A 16,130-nucleotide genomic window follows, 5' to 3' on the forward strand; every position below is an offset into this window, starting at 1 on the left:
AAACTAATCACCAAACAGAACTCTGCTGTCTCTTTGCGGCGGCGCAAGCACTCTCTCTTCTACTCTGGAACTCAGGAACCCAGGAACTCTGTCTCTCTGGCACTCTCTCTTACTCTGTAACCCTGAAACTCTCGAACTCAGGAACTCTCTTTTCTCTCGAACTCAGGAACTCTGTCTCTCTGGCACTCTCTCTTACTCTGTAACCCTGAAACTCTCGAACTCAGGAACTCAGGAACTCTGGCACTCTCGAACTCAGGAACCCTCTCCCTTACTCTCGAACTCATGAACTCTCGTACTCGGGAACCCTCTGAAACTCTGGCACACTGGAACTCTCTCTTACTCTGTAACCCTGAAACTCTCGAACTCAGGAACTCTCTTTTCTCTCGAACTCAGGAACTCTGTCACTGGGGAACTCAGGAACTCTCGGACTCCGGAACCCTCTCCCAGGGTCCCTTGGGGCGGGGCCAAGCAGGCCCGCGAAATTAACAGGACTCATCCAATTCTCTTGGAGGGGGAGAGCTAGAACAAGCCAATGTAAAGCATACGACACTTGTGCTTTGCACCACATGTGCTTAACCTGCTGCGCTACCTGCCTGATTCCCTGGATATAGTGTTTAAGATAATGTTCCCTCAGTAGTTCTGAAGTTAGGCTTCATCTTGTAGAGTTACTGGTGAAATCTTAAAACTTCTGCTTCCCTTCATCACTTCTGTAAGGATAGGCATTAATAATCAAGGAGGTCACACTAAATTGTTTTTCCTTCCTAACATTGCAAGTAGACAAAAATGTTTCAAATGACCTGTGTGAACCATTTAGCTCGAATATTTTAAATCTTTCCCTTTTGTCGCCTTTGTTTTATTGTTGTAGTTACTTTTGTTGTTATTGATGTCATCATTATTGAATAGGACAGAGAGAAATGGAGAGAGGAGGAGAAGACAAGAGAGTGGGAGAGAGACAGACACCTGCTTCACCGCCTGTGAAGTGACTCCCTGGGGTGGGGAGCCGGGGAATTGAACCTGCACTTAACCCGCTGCGCTACCGCTGGACTCCTGGCATATTATAAATCTAATCTTTATATTTCCCTATTTTCCTACAGAGCTAGGCAAATGTTCATTAGCTACAGAGTGGGTGGAGACTGCAGGAACATCTGTTTCAGTGGGATAGCAGGAGGGGTGTTAGTTACTCCATTCTAACACATTGTTTTTCATGGGGGCTGCAGGTTGCAGGGGAGATGTGCTGCTGGTGTCTGAGTAGCTAATAGCCTGGAGGTCTTGCGAGACAGGTGTAGTGATGGCTCTCTTCTTAGCTCTTGCTAGACAGCCCTGCAGAGCTCTGACACAAAAGGGACCAGCGCACCCACCACAACTTCCATTCTGATTCACACTTCTTAGTCTTCTTAGTGCCCCTCCACTCCCTGCTGTCTAGATATTAATGCTTTTATCCCTTTATGATTAATAGGTCCCTGCGGCTCAGCAAATGTTAAATTTTCCCGAGAAGAACAAGGAAAAACCAATAGATTTACAAAACTTTGGTCTGCGTACTGACATATACTCTAAGAAAACCTTAGCAAAGGTAAGGATTCTATTCTAGGCACACGTGGACTACTCTCTAGTAATACTTCTTTTTTTCTTTTACCAGAGCACTGTTCAGCTCTAGCTGATTGTGGTGTCGGGGACTGATCCTGTGACTTTGGAGCCTCAAGCATGAGAGTCTCTGTATAACCATTGTGCTGTCTACCCCACCCCTCTAATTAAACGTCACTGTCCCTACAATTTTCAGTGTATAACATAATTTGACTTATCTCCTGTGAGAAATACAGCTTTCTCTTTAAACCTGATGATTTTTTTTTGCCTCCAGGGTTATATCCTGGCTCCTCTTTTTCACTGTTTTGATAAATTTGAAGGAAATATTTCAACATTTTCTTTCTTTGCCTTTTTTTTTTTTTTAAATATTATTATCTCTATGTATTAAAGATATCCAGAAATTGAGAGAGAAGGGGGTGATAGAGCGAGACAGAGAGACACCTGCAGCCCTGCTTTACCACTTGTGAAGCTTTCCCCTGCAGGTGGGACTACGGGCTTGAACCCGGGCCTCGCGCACTGTGGTGAAGCTTTCTCCTGCAGGTGGGAACACGGGCTTGAACCCGGGCCTCGCGCACTGTGGTGAAGCTTTCCCCTGCAGGTGGGACTACGGGCTTGAACCCGGGCCTCGCGCACTGTGGTGAAGCTTTCCCCTGCAGGTGGGAACACGGGCTTGAACCCGGGCCTCGCGCACTGTGGTGAAGCTTTCCCCTGCAGGTGGGACTACGGGCTTGAACCCGGGCCTCGCGCACTGTGGTGAAGCTTTCCCCTGCAGGTGGGAACACGGGCTTGAACCCGGGCCTCGCGCACTGTGGTGAAGCTTTCCCCTGCAGGTGGGACTACGGGCTTGAACCTGGGCCTCGCGCACTGTGGTGAAGCTTTCCCCTGCAGGTGGGAACACGGGCTTGAACCCGGGCCTCGCGCACTGTGGTGAAGCTTTCCCCTGCAGGTGGGACTATGGGCTTGAACCCGGGCCTCGTGCACTGTGGTGAAGCTTTCCCCTGCAGGTGGGAACACGGCCTTGAACCCGGGTCTCGCGCACTGTGGTGAAGCTTTCCCCTGCAGGTGGGACTATGGGCTTGAACCCAGGTCTCGCGCACTGTGGTGAGCGTGCTCAAGCAAGGGCGCCACCGCCTGGTCTTTCATTTTCTAAAGAGTTTTTTTTATTTACTTGTTTTGGACAGAGGGAAGTTGAGAGACACCCATAGCTCTGTTTTACCATTTGGGAAGCTTCCACGTTACAGGTGGGGACCAGGGACTTGAACCTGGGTCCTTGCACCGTAATGTGTGAGCTCAACCAGGTGCGCCATCACTCAGCCCCTCAACATTTTTAATGCTAAGGAGAAAAGTGGTGACCTGGAATTATCCGACCAGTAGAAATTCCCAGGATTGCAAAGATCTGGGGTCCAGTCTCTGTACTGAGCTGCAGGGCAGTGCGTGTTGAGTGGTTGAGCAGGTCTGCAGGTGTCTTTCTCCCTCTCAGTGTTCTTTCTCCTCTTAGTGTTCTTCGCCTCTTTGAGTTCACACATATGCACTCCACTGGGTGCACCGCCACCCGGTCACTGGGTGTGTGTGGGGGGGTCTTCACTGTCTCCCCCATTAGTTTGATTGCCACCAGTGTTACCGCTAGAGCTCAGTGCTATTGCTATGAATACTCTGGCCCCAGTAGTCATTTTCCCTTACCCTCAGGATAGCAATTAGGAAAGCAATCACTGTACTTGTATTTTCTTCCTTGTTGCCACCAGGATTATCACTGGGCTGCAGTACCTGCATGACGGATCCACCACTCCTGGTGGCTTTTTTTTTTTTTTTTTAATTATTTATTGGTTAGAAACAGCTGAAAATCTAAGAGGTGGGCCTGATAGAGACTGAGAGACAGAAGCCTTCAGCCTCGCTTCAACACTTCCAAAACTTCCTGTATTTGAGAATTGGGGACTTAAACTCGGATCCTTGCACATTATAACGTGCACTCAACTAGTGCGCCACCACCTGGCCCATCTCATCCTATCCCATCCTATCCCATCCTATCCTATCCTATCCTATCCTATCCTTTCCTTTCCTTTCCTTTCCTTTCCTTTCCTTTCCTTTCCTTTCCTTTCCTTTCCTTTCCTTTCCTTTCCTTTCCTTTCCTTTCCTTTCCTTTCCTTTCCTTTCCTTTCCTTTCTTCTTCCTTTTCGTTTCTTTTCTTTCCTTTTGTTTTAAAAAAGATTTTATTTATTTAAAAATATTTTAATATTTATTCCCTTTTCTTGCTTTTGTTGTTTTATTGCTGTTGTTATTATTGATATCGTTGTTGTTGGATAGGACTGAGAGAAATCGAGAGAGATGGGGAAGACAGATGGAGAGAGAGAGAACCAGGATCCTTGTACCATTCCTTTCTCTTGTGCGCTTAACCTACTGCACCACCGCCAGACCCCCTCAAAAGATATTTCTAAATAATACAGTAATAGAAATATTAGCTACAAGCTCATGCATCCTTGCCTGACTGCAGGAAATCTTTGAAATAAGCCAGCCTTTTGTTGGGAGATTAGATTGCTTAAGTGTGTTCAATTTTTTTGCTTTGCATTAAACACTGAGATCCATATTCAGCCTTTACTTTAGGTCATGATTTCTGCCTTTGTTTCTTCAGAGTAAAGGTGCTAGTGCTGGAAGAGAATGGACTGAACAGGAGACTCTTCTGCTCCTGGAGGTAAGTTTTGGCGGGCCTCCTTACTGCTCGTCTGATGAGTGCTACGTTTCTGTCTTCAGCTTGCTAGGTAGACTTGGCTTATGCACTGTCCATACCTGCACTGATTGCACATGGATACATAGAATTTTCTGTCTCCTGTAGTTAAGATTAATAGGTAAGAAATTCAGAGTGAGGTCTGCATGACTCACTCACTGTTTATTCATAACAAATAAGAGAAAAACCACACTATCTGTAGACAAAAGAGCATTTTCTCTTAGACAGGTGTATCCTGTACAGTTGTTGAAGTTCCTTTTAACCTTTGTATTGAATACTTACAGAAAGAGAAATAAGATTTCCCAGTGGTGTTGTTTATAACTAACACCTTCTATTAACAGTTTATTTGTCGATAATCACAAGCTTAACACAAAGTCAGGGTAAAAAATAATACATGGGAGTCGGGCTGTAGTGCAGCGGGTTAAGCGCAGGTGGCGCAAAGCACAAGGACCGGCATAAGGATCCCGGTTCGAACCCCGGCTCCCCACCTGCAGGGGAGTCGCTTCACAGGCGGTGAAGCAGGTCTGCAGGTGTCTTTCTCTCCTCCTCTCTGTCTTCCCCTCCTCTCTCCATTTCTCTCTGTCCTATCCAACAACAGTGACATCAATAACAACAATAACTACAGCAATAAAACAAGGGCAACAAAAGGGAATAAATAAAATAAAATAAATAATAATAATACATATTTAATTGCTTCAAGTTTATCAGCCAGATTTTCTGCAGTTGAGAAATTTAAAGCATTATTTGGAGTAAAAACCTTATTTGATGTAGTCTCTTGTCAGAGTGTGGCTTTTGTATGCTGTGTTGCAGGTTTTTTATTTGCTTATGTTTGGTTGTTTTGTCATGTTTGGGGCACAGTGACCATGGGGTCGGCTAATGAGTAGAGTGCACACTTTGCTTTTTATGGGGGTCTGACTTCAGCATCCAACTGCTGCAGCAGAGCCCTGTGCACAGTCGAAGCTTCACAGGTGCACATGGTTTTCAGGACTCAGAATGAGATCCAAATGGAGAGTTATCTCTGCTTGATTTCTCACACCTCTTTTCTGTTCTGCTTCATTTATCTCTCCAAAATCATAGAGGTTCTTCTGTAGAACACACTAGGTTTGGCATCATTTTTTGGTCTATCTCCAGTCAAGCAACCAAATTTACACCCCACCCACCCACCCAGCACTGGTGAGCGCTACCTTATATGGTGGTGTGGGGGATTGAACCTGGGACTTCAGAGGCTCAGGCATGAGAGTGTATTTGCATAACCATTATGCTACAAGTTACCAGTGTAGAGATTTGTGTCTCTTGATGTCTTTCTATTTCTTTTTTTCTTTTTAACTAGAGCACTGATCAGCTCTGGTTTTTGGTGGTGCAGGGGATTGAACCTGAGACTTCAAAGCCTTAGGTGTGACAATCTGCACATCCATTATACTACCTAGCCCCCGCCCCCCCTTTCCATTTTATAGTATAGAACAGAGAGGAATTGAGAGGGGAGGGTGATTTAGAGAGAGAAAAGGTTAGACACAGATATGCTTCACCACTTATGGAGCGACCCCCTGCTGGTGGGGGTGGGGGGGCTCAGACCGGGATCCTTGTGTTTGGTATTATGTGCGCTTAAACCATTTCACCTTCGCCTGGCCCCCTCTTTTTTTTTTTTAATTTTTTATATTTATTTTTATTTATTTATTCCCTTTTGTTGCCCTTGTAGTTTTATTGTTGTAGTTATTATTGTTGTCATTGTTGTTGGATAGGACAGAGAGAAATGGAGAGGGGAGGGGGACGACAGAGAGAGGGAGAGAAAGACAGACACCTGCAAGACCTGTTTCACCGCTTGTGAAACGACACCCCTGCAGGTGGGGAGCCAGGGCTTGAACCAGGATCCTTATGCGGGTCCTTGTGCTTAGCGCCACCTGCGCTTAATCCGCTGCGCTACAGCCCGACTCCCCTCCCTCTATTTCTTAATGTACACTATAAGCACTAATTAAAGATCTAAACCATTATGGGCTTTTGATGTTGTCACATATATCTTGCATTCACCCTGATATTAAAGCTCCTACTTTTTTCTATTTTAGGCCCTGGAGATGTACAAGGATGATTGGAATAAAGTTTCAGAACATGTTGGAAGTCGTACTCAGGACGAATGTATCCTCCATTTTTTGAGACTTCCCATTGAGGACCCATACCTTGAGAATTCAGACGCCTCCCTTGGGCCCCTGGCTTACCAGCCCGTCCCCTTCAGTCAGTCTGGAAATCCCGTCATGAGCACCGTGGCTTTTCTGGCTTCTGTGGTAGACCCTCGTGTGGCCTCTGCTGCAGCAAAAGCTGCTTTGGGTATGAGCTTTCCTAAACCACCTTTCCAGCAACTCACGTAGAGATAGGCGTGTGCTCTCCTTCAGGTCATCTCATTTAAATGTCATCAGCTTTTAACATTGATTTTTTTTTTTCTCTTTTTATTATCTTTATTTATTGGTTAGAGACAGAAATGGAGAGGAAGGGGGAGGTAGTGGGGGAGAGAGACAAGAGATACCTGCAGGTGGGGACGGGTATCGAACCTGGATCCTTACACATTGTAATGTGTCCTCAACGAGGTTTGCTACCACCCAGCCCCTTAACAATTTTTTGTTATAGAGTAATATATCACATTATAGTTAGATTTAACACGTTACATGTATTACTATTTTTTAAATATATATTTATTATCTTGTTTTCCTTGTTTTATTGTTGTAGTTATTGTTGTTATTGATGTCATTGTTGGCTAAGACAAGTGAAATGGAGAGAGGAGGGGAAGACGGGAAGAGAAAGATAGACAACTGCAGACCTGCCTCACCGCCTGTGAAGTGACTCCCCTGCAGTTGGGGAGCTGGGGTCTCGAACTGGAATCCTCACTTCGGTGTTAGGTTTTTCAGTGCTATACGTGGAAGCAAATATCTGTGAAATCATCTTTTAATTTTTCTACAGAGGAGTTTTCTCGGGTTCGGGAAGAAGTGCCACTGGAACTTGTTGAAGCTCATGTCAAGAAGGTGCAGGAAGCAGCACGCGCCTCTGGGAAGGTAGATCCCACATACGGCCTGGAGAGCAGCTGCATTGCCGGCACTGGGCCCGAGGAGCCAGAGAGACCTGGTAAGTCCCTGCGAGACAGGGCAGTGTCAGTAAACGTTGGTTTCCCCGTCGATTTGACATAATGACTGTTTCAAGAAGCAGGCACCCTCCCAAGTAATTAATCTCATGTCCCCAAACCACAGTTTCCCAAATAGGAATAGTTAAAAATTATTTTTGAAACTTAAGTGTATAAAATGTAAAGTCCTATGTTCATCGAAAATAGCAAAAGTGTAAATAGTCCAATTGTCTATTTGTTGAAGAATGACTCAGCAGAGTGTTGTATGTAATGGGATACCAGCTGCCCACCTGCTGGCACAGCACACACTTCTGCGCCCAGGAGTCCAGCCCCTGGCTGTTATGTGTGAGTCACCTGCACAGGGAAGCTCACAGCAGTGAAGCAGTGCTGTGCTGTCTTTGTTTCTTCTTCTGTCTCTCTGTGGTAAATTGTGCACTTGCGTGGATCAACTGTCACCTGGCCTGTCTTGGCCGGCCTCCCCCTTTCCTCCTACTAGTTCAAGGCTCAGCTCTGGTTTACAGGGGTTTGGTAATAATCCTTTTGTTTATAGTAAAGAATTGTCTTGGAGTCCTGGGAGATTGCTCAGAGGATAAAGTATTAGACTTGAACACATGGGGCCCCACGTTCAGTCACCAGCATCTCGTTTCTCCGAGCTCAGTCTTCTCTTCCTTGGTGTTTCCCACCTTCCCTCTCAATTTATCTCTTTATCCAGTAAATAAATAAATTCACCGAGAGCTAGGGTGCATGGGGGTAAAGGGAGATAGTAGCCAAAATATAGGGAGTTACTTTCTGAGATGGTGACAATGTTTTCTTTTTAAAAAGATTTTTTTATTAGTAACTTAAACTAATTATAAGATACCAAGGTTATAATTCCACAATTTTCCTGCTACCAAAGTTCTGTGTCCCTGTTACCTTCATTGAAATTGCATTTGTCCTCTCAATGTCACAGACATGGGGTGACTATTCCTTTTATTACAACTGTCTATGTTTATTTATTTGCCAATTTTTTTCTATATTCCTGCCTTCTCTTCCTTCTAAGTCACACCTACTTCTAAGGGCGCCCCTCCCCTTTTTTCCTTCCCTTATCTCTCTCCGGATAGTGATGAAATTGGGAGTTCGGAGCCCTCTAGTCATCCTACCCTAACATTTACCTGTCTGGAAGTATGAACCAAGATGCTTTATAGCTTGCATAATATGGGAGCTCTGTTATTGCTTCTCTGCTGGACATGGACATTGGCAGTTATATCCATACCCCCAGCCTGTTTGTCTTTTTTTTTTTTCTTCTTTTCTATTTTTGTTTTCCCTTTTGTTGCCTTTGTTGTTTTATTGTTGTTGTAGTTGTTACTGGTTTCGCCATGTATTATAACATGAGTTCAACCGTGTGCACCAACACATTCATACATCTCTTAATAAATTTCAGTAGATAATATAGTAGAGCATTATTGGTCAAGACCCAGGTTGTGAATTTAGCAACTATGAGTTCACTTAAATTTAAAACAAAGGTAGTAAACACACACACACACACACACACACACACTTCACTTAAATTTAAAACAAAGGAAGTAAACGCGCATGCATACACACACATACACACACACACACTCACAGTCTATCCTATACACACACTTATACTCTACCCTTGAATCACATATATGTGAACTCCGGTTTTTGAAGTATTCCAGCCTTGGCTCAAACTGCTACTGGAAAGTACATGAGATGATTCTTTGGCTTTAAGTAGAATTTGTTATTAGTACCTGGATGTAAACTGTCAGGTAACTTTTCTGAAATAAAGTATATTTTCACTACCTGTTTTAACAGGATTTGAGTAATTTTATTTTATTTAAAATTTTGTAAAATATTTATTTCTCCTTTTGTTGCCCTTATTTTATTGTTGTAGTTATTATTGTTGTTGTTATTGATGTCGTTGTTGGATAGGACAGAGAGAAATGGAGAGAGGAGGGGAAGACGGGGAGAGAAAGACAGACACCTGCAAACCTGCTTCACCGCCTGTGAAGTGACTCCCCTGCAGGTGGGAAGCCGGGTGTACGCCGGTCCTTGCACTTGGTACCACATGAGAAGATAATTTTAAGACACTTTTATTTTTTTATAAGGTTATTTTTTTATTAGGAGGTTAAGAATGAAACAGGAAGGGCTTAGGTGGTGGCACATTTGGTTGAGTGCAGGGCAGTGCGTGTTGAGTGGTTAAGCAGGTCTGCAGGTGTCTTTCTCCCTCTCAGTGTTCTTCTCCTCTTTGAGTTCACACATATGCACTCCACAGGGTGTGTGTGGGGGGAGGTCTTTCTCTCTCTCTCTCTCTCCCCCCTCATCAGTTTGATTGCCACCGGGGTTATCGCTAGAGAAATGGAGAGAGGAGAGGGAGGACAGAGGGGGAGAGAAAGACAGACACCTGCAGACCTGCTTCACCACCTGTGAAGCGACTCCCCTGCAGGTGGGGAGGCAGGGGCTCAAACTGGAATCCTTACTCCGGTCCTTGTGCTTTGTGCCACATGTGCTTAACCCGCTGCGCTACCACCCCACTCCCTTATTTATTATTGTAGAGTCAGAGAAATTGATAGAAGAGAAAGAGACAGAGACACCTGCAGTACTACTTCACCATGAAACTTCCCCTGCGGGTAGGGACCAGGGGCTTTAACCTGGGTCCTTGTGCGCTGTGATGTGTGCACTTAACCAGGTGCAACACCAGCTGACCCCAGTAATTTTACATTTAAAAAGGATCAGGGGTAAATCTCAGTAGAGTAAGGATTTTCTGAATGACTGTGAGCAGGGTCTTAGCACTATTACTGACCATTATGGTTCATGTGAGTTCTGTTTCTAACAGGGTTCGGGTGGTAATGTAGCGGGTTAAGTTCATGTAGCACGAAGCACAAAGGCTGGCCTAAGGATCCTGGTTTGAGCCCCTGCAGGGGAGTTGATTCACAGGCGGTGAAGCAGGTCCGCAGGTGTCTTTCTTCTCCCCTCTGACTTTCCTCCTCTCTCCATTTCTTTATGTGCTATCCAGCAATGACGACATCAATAACAACAATAATAACTGCAACAACAATTAAAAAAATAATAAATTAGTAAATAGCACATGATACTTGTTAGGAACTGGCCAAACGAAATTGTAGTAGGTAGTCAACAGTGCGCCTTATAAAGGGAACCCCTTCCAAGAAGGGCACAGAAAACAAAAACACCTAATTTGCCCTTAAATTTCATGTTTTTTCATAACTTTTTATTAGTGATTTAATATTGTCATAAAATTATAAGATAATGGGTATAATTCTGCACCTTTCCTACCACCAGAATTCTTTGTCCGCATTCCCTCTATTGGAAACTGCATTTGTTCTCCAAAGACTACAGATAAGGATACTTTTCCTTTTTTTTTTTTTTTTTTCAATTTTATTTTTTTCCTCGGGTTATTGCTGGGCTCAGTGCCTGCACCATGAATCACCGCTCCTGGAGGCCATTTTTCCCCCTTTTGTTGCCCTTGTTGTTGTAGCCTTGTTGTGGTTATTATTGTTTTTGTTGATGTTGTTCTTCATTGTTGGAATATCATTTTTGTAACTGTTTATATATACTGCCCCATTTTTCCTATGGTACTGTCTTCCTTTCTGTGTCATGCCTACTACTTTTGAGTATCATTCTTTTTCCCCTTCTTTCGTCTCCTTCCCTCATTCTTTTTTTCCCCCTTCTTTTGCTCCTTCCCTCATTCTCTCCAGGTCCTGATAGAATTGGAGTTCAGAGCCCTCTGTTTATCTTCCCCTAACATTTACCCCTCTAAGAGTTTGAAATAAAATTCTTTATGGGGTGCAGAATGTGGGAGTTCTGACTTCTGTAATTGCTTCTTCACTGGACCTGGGTGTTGGCAGAACAGTCCATACTCCCCAGCCTGTTTCTGCTTTTTCATCATGGACTTAAATTTCATACTTTAGTTGACAGGATAGTTTTCTGTCTCATGAAATGAAATACTGTGGGGTGTTCTTGATCAAGATTTCTATAAATGGGTGGTTGAGTATTCTGTATCAAGATAACGTGGGTGGTAGGATCATCGTATTTTTTTCTTCCACTTACTGTGTTATGCAACTTGTGTTTTAACAAAGGTCAGTTGCAATGGAGGAAATTTATTGTTTCCTTACGAAATATAAGCTTGATTTTGTTGTTGTTACAGAGTTATCTAACATTGTAGTTTTTGATTGGGGAGAGTATTTAGTGACATAAAAGTAAAGATAGATGAATTCTTAAATATCTTCTATTTCCACTTACTGAGAGAATTCTCTTAGGAATTACTTAGGCCATGTGTATTAATCCCAGATTTTTAAATTTTATTTATTCCCTTTTGTTGCCCTTGTTTTATTGTTGAGTTATTATTATTGTTGATGATGTAATCATTGTTGGATAGGACAGAGAGAAATGGAGAGAGGAGGGGAAGACAAAGGGGGAGAGAAAGACAGACACCTGCAGACCCGCTTCACCGCCTGTGAAGCGACTCCCCTGCAGGTGGGGAGCCGGGGGCTCGAACCAGGATCTTTAAGCTGGGTCCTTGTGCTTTGCACCATGTGCGCTTAACCCGCTACACCACCACCCCACTCCCAATGGTCCCAGGTTTTTAAAAATTGACACCAGAGTTATCTAAGAGGCTCGGTGCTGGCACTATGAATTTACTGTCCTTTTTTTTTTTAAATAGGACAGAGAGATTGAGAGGGAAGGGGGCATGGCAGAGGGAGAGAGACACCTGCGGGCCTGCTTAGCCGCTTGTGGAGTTTCCCCCTGCGGGTGGGGAACAGAGGCTTGAATTTTCTTTTTTTTTTTTTTTTTTTTTTTTAATATTTTATTTATTTATTCCCTTTTGTTGCCCTTGTTGTTTTATTGTTGTAGTTATTATTGTTGTCATTGTTGTTGGATAGGACAGAGAGAAATGGAGAGAGGAGGGGAAGACAGAGAGGAGGAGAGAAAGACAGACACCTGCAGACCTGCTTCACCGCCTGAGAAGCGACTCCCCTGCAGGTGGGGAGCCGGGGGCTCGAACTGGGATCCTCACGCCGGTCCCTGCGCTTTGCGTCGCGTGCGCTTAACCCACTGCGCCACCGCCCGGCCCTCTTCTTTATAAATTTTTATAAATTGTTATTCACACAGAAGCTAAACAAAATTGCTGTTCTGACTGGACCATTTTCCTCATAGTCCAGCCTTGAACTGTTAACAGGATGGCACCGTGAGCTCTCCTGTTTATGTTTAGCAAAATTAGATATTTGTATATCACTATAGCTCTAATCTCTTTTCATGCTCCCTTTGGATTATCACACTGCTGTTATGGCCTGTGTTATGGTGCCATGTGGCAGAGTTGAGTGAGTGGCTGGGCTGTGCAGCATCACTTCGGGTCACCAGGCTTGACTGCTCCTTTCTATCTTTGGTATTTGTTCTATTTATGTTTTATGCTCTTTTAGTTAAGTTGTGAACTGTTTTATTCACTCTCAACATTATTTAAGACTCTGTGGATGTGGTTAGCATCACACATTTAAGTCAGGGAGAAGTTCTTTTCCCAAGTAAAAGAAATAACGGTAGGGCTGGGTGGTGGCACACTAGGTTAAGCGTACAGAGTAGTAAGCTCAAGGACCCTCACAATGACAGGGTTTGAATCCCCAGCTCTCCACCTACAGGGCAGTTTCTTCACAAGTGGCAAAGTAGGTCTGTAGGTGTCTTTCTTTTCTTTTTTTAAATTTATTTTATTCCCTCATGTTGCCTTTGTTGTTTTATTATTGTAGTTATTATTGATGTCATCATTGTTGTGTAGTACATAGAGAAATGGAGAGAGGAGGGGAAGACAGAAAGGGGAGAGAAAGACAGACACCTGCAGACCTGCTTCACCGCCTATGAATCGACTCTCCTGCAGGTGGGAAGCCGGGGGCTCGAACCGTGAAGGTGTCTATCTCCCCTCTAGTTCCCACCACTATAGAGTTTCATGTCCCATCTCCTCCATGGGAAGGTTCCCTTTTCTTTATCCCTCTGAGAGTACAGACCAAAGATCTTTATGGGATGCACACGGTGTAGCTTCTGTAATTGCTTCTCCACTGGACATGGATGTTGGCAGGTGGATCCGTACCCCCAGCCTGTTTCTGTCTTTCCCTAGTGGGTTAGAGCTCAGGGGAGGTGAGGTTCCAGGACTCATTGGTGAGGTCCTCTTTCCAAGGAAGTCAGAATGGAATCATAGTGGTGATTGCAAGGCTATAAGATACAAAGCAGGACAAGTTGCTTAATAAACAGGAATACAGAGTTAGGACTAGAACAGTTGAGGTTAGGGGTCTTCAGGTAGGAAGAAGCTAGGAAGTCTATTTTAGGTATGTCCAAGGGGCCCATGTAATTTTTGCCTGAACCTCCTGAACCTAATAGCTAACATGGACGTAAACTAAGAATATTGTCTGGGAAGATGGTGTTAGAGTTGAGATCAGGATTGGAAAGCTAAATTAGAGGAGTCGCTTGGTAGGACAGCTGGTTAAGCCCATGTGATGCAAAGTGCAAGGACCGGCATAAGAACCCCAGTTCAAGCCCTGGGCTCCCCATCTGCAGGGGAGTGGTTTCACAGGCAGGGCCAGGCAGTGGCACACCTGGTTGAGCGTACACATTACAGTGCGCAAGTACCTAGGTTCAAGCCCCTGCTCCCCACCTATAGGGGGAAAGCTTCACAAGTGATGAAGCAGGGCTGCAAGTGTCTCTCTGTCTCTCTCCCTCCCATCCTCTCTGTCTCCCCCTCCTCCCTCAATTTCTCTCTGTCTTTATCTGATAATCAGTAAATAAATAAGAAATAATTCCCCAGTCCTTCCTGAGATAGCCATGTTCTCTGTGTGTCTCCCGCGTCTCCTATGTGCATGTTCTGCTTATTGTTGGTTTCCAGTGATGAATATGGTGATACTGAGCTTCAGTGAATATCTAGTTCAACATTCTTTCTGCATTTCCTGAATCAAAATAAATATATGCTTATTGTTTGTAAAGTATTTCTTTCTTTGGGGCAGAGCCTTAGCACACTGGGTTAAATGTACATAGTATGAAGTGCAAGGATCCCAGTTCAAGCCCCCAGCTCCCCACCTGCCTGGTGTGTGTGTGTGTGTGTGTGTGTGTGTGTGTGTCATTCAGTTCACAAGCAGTTAAGGAGGTCTGCAGGTGTCTGTCTTTCTCTTCTCTCTCTCTTCCTCTCCTCTCTCAATGTCTGTCTGTCCTGTCCTATAATGAAAAATTTTTTAAATGGAAAAAAATTGCCACCAGGAGCAGTGGATTCAAATTGGTAACACCAAGCCCCAGCAATAGCCATGGAGGAAGGAAAAAAAATTTTTCTGCTCTTTTTCTTAACTTTCAACTTTTCTCCCCACCCCCCCTCCTCCCAACCAGACCACTAATTAGCTCTGGCTGATGGTGGTTAGGGATTGAACCTGGGACTTTGGAGCCTCAGGCATTAGAGTCTCTTTGCACAACCATTATGCTATCTCCCTCAGCCCTTAACTTTTACACATAAATTACAATGAAACCCCTTAGTGAGAGCTTAATTACCTTCTTTTTTTTTTGCCTCCAGGGTTATTGCTGGGGCTCAGTGCCTGCACTGCTCCTGGAGGCCATCCCCTTTTGTTGCCCTTGTTGTTGTAGCTTTGTTGTGGTTATTATTCTTGTTGTTGGATAGGACAGAAGGAAACCAAGAGAGGGGGAGAGAAAGATAGACACCTGCAGACCTGTTTCACCGACTGTGATGCAACTCCCCTGCAGGTGGGGAGCCTGGGGCTCAAAGCGGGATTCCCACACCCGTCCTTGGGCTTTGTGCCACGTTCCTTAACCCGCTGCGCTACACCCAACCCCTGCTTAGTTACTTTTTAACACCCGTTTCCCCAACCCAGTGTTCTGCTGTCTGCCTGCCACCCCTCCCTTGCTTCAGCAGTCTCCAGACTTCTCACCCCATGGGTTATTTTGTTCTGTTTTAGAACCTTTATAGATAGTATGGTTTATGTCAGACTTTATTGTGCTCCTGCTGTGAATGGTTGCATTTTGGATGCTCACCATCCAGCTGTGTGATTATGGGTTTACTGTTTGCTTCATATTATGTCACTTGCTGTTACTCTTTTGCTTTTAGAAGGAGCTGAAGAAGAAAAAATGGAAACAGATACAGATGGTCAGCAGCCTGAAAAGGTAGTTGGTCTTGAATTTGCTATGATGGGAAACCCTCTGTGAGCATCCCTGCCATAACTGTCACTTCAGACTTACTCCCAGTTTTTGCTTTTTCAAGATGGAGATGGGGAGGGAGGGGGAGGGACAGAGATCATAGCACTAAATTTCCTTCAGCACAGTGGGAACAGGCCTGAAACTGGTTAATGCTCATGCAAAGCAGCACGCTATTCAAGTGAGCTATTTTGCCAGTCCCAGATTTACTCTGATCTTTTTGAATTCCTCTCCAGGGACTACATACGTGCTTGGCCTTTTGCCTTTTTTTGTTTATGTTATAATTCTCACAAAACTTGATGAAAGATATTTTATTGGTTCAGTGAATATTTACCTACTTACTTTTTTAATTTTTAAAATTTCATTTACCAAAGCACTGCTCAGCTCTGGCTTATGGCTTTGTGGGGGATTGAACCTGGGACTTTGGAGCCTGAGGCATATGAGAGTCTCTTTGCATAACTATTATGCCATCTATTCTCGCTGAGTTTATCTACTTCTTAACCCTTACTTTTGTTCATATATTGGGCATAGTTG

The 16,130-nt window shown here is 44.2% G+C and overlaps 1 protein-coding gene across 2 annotated transcripts in view; it reads left to right on the plus strand.

Moving 5' to 3' along the window:
- The window catches only part of SMARCC1 (SWI/SNF related, matrix associated, actin dependent regulator of chromatin subfamily c member 1), a 111,506-nt gene that overhangs the window by 64,943 nt on the left and 30,433 nt on the right, over window positions 1–16,130 (plus strand). For both annotated transcript variants that reach the window (XM_060204793.1, XM_060204794.1), the window contains exons 18-22: window positions 1,457–1,570; window positions 4,208–4,267; window positions 6,361–6,619; window positions 7,247–7,408; window positions 15,511–15,566. In XM_060204793.1, the coding sequence (XP_060060776.1) occupies window positions 1,457–1,570; window positions 4,208–4,267; window positions 6,361–6,619; window positions 7,247–7,408; window positions 15,511–15,566 (651 nt within the window). The remainder of the gene's footprint in view (window positions 1–1,456; window positions 1,571–4,207; window positions 4,268–6,360; window positions 6,620–7,246; window positions 7,409–15,510; window positions 15,567–16,130) is intronic.

Source organism: Erinaceus europaeus, chromosome 12 (assembly GCF_950295315.1).
Source record: "Erinaceus europaeus chromosome 12, mEriEur2.1, whole genome shotgun sequence".
Lineage (NCBI taxonomy): Eukaryota > Metazoa > Chordata > Mammalia > Eulipotyphla > Erinaceidae > Erinaceus > Erinaceus europaeus.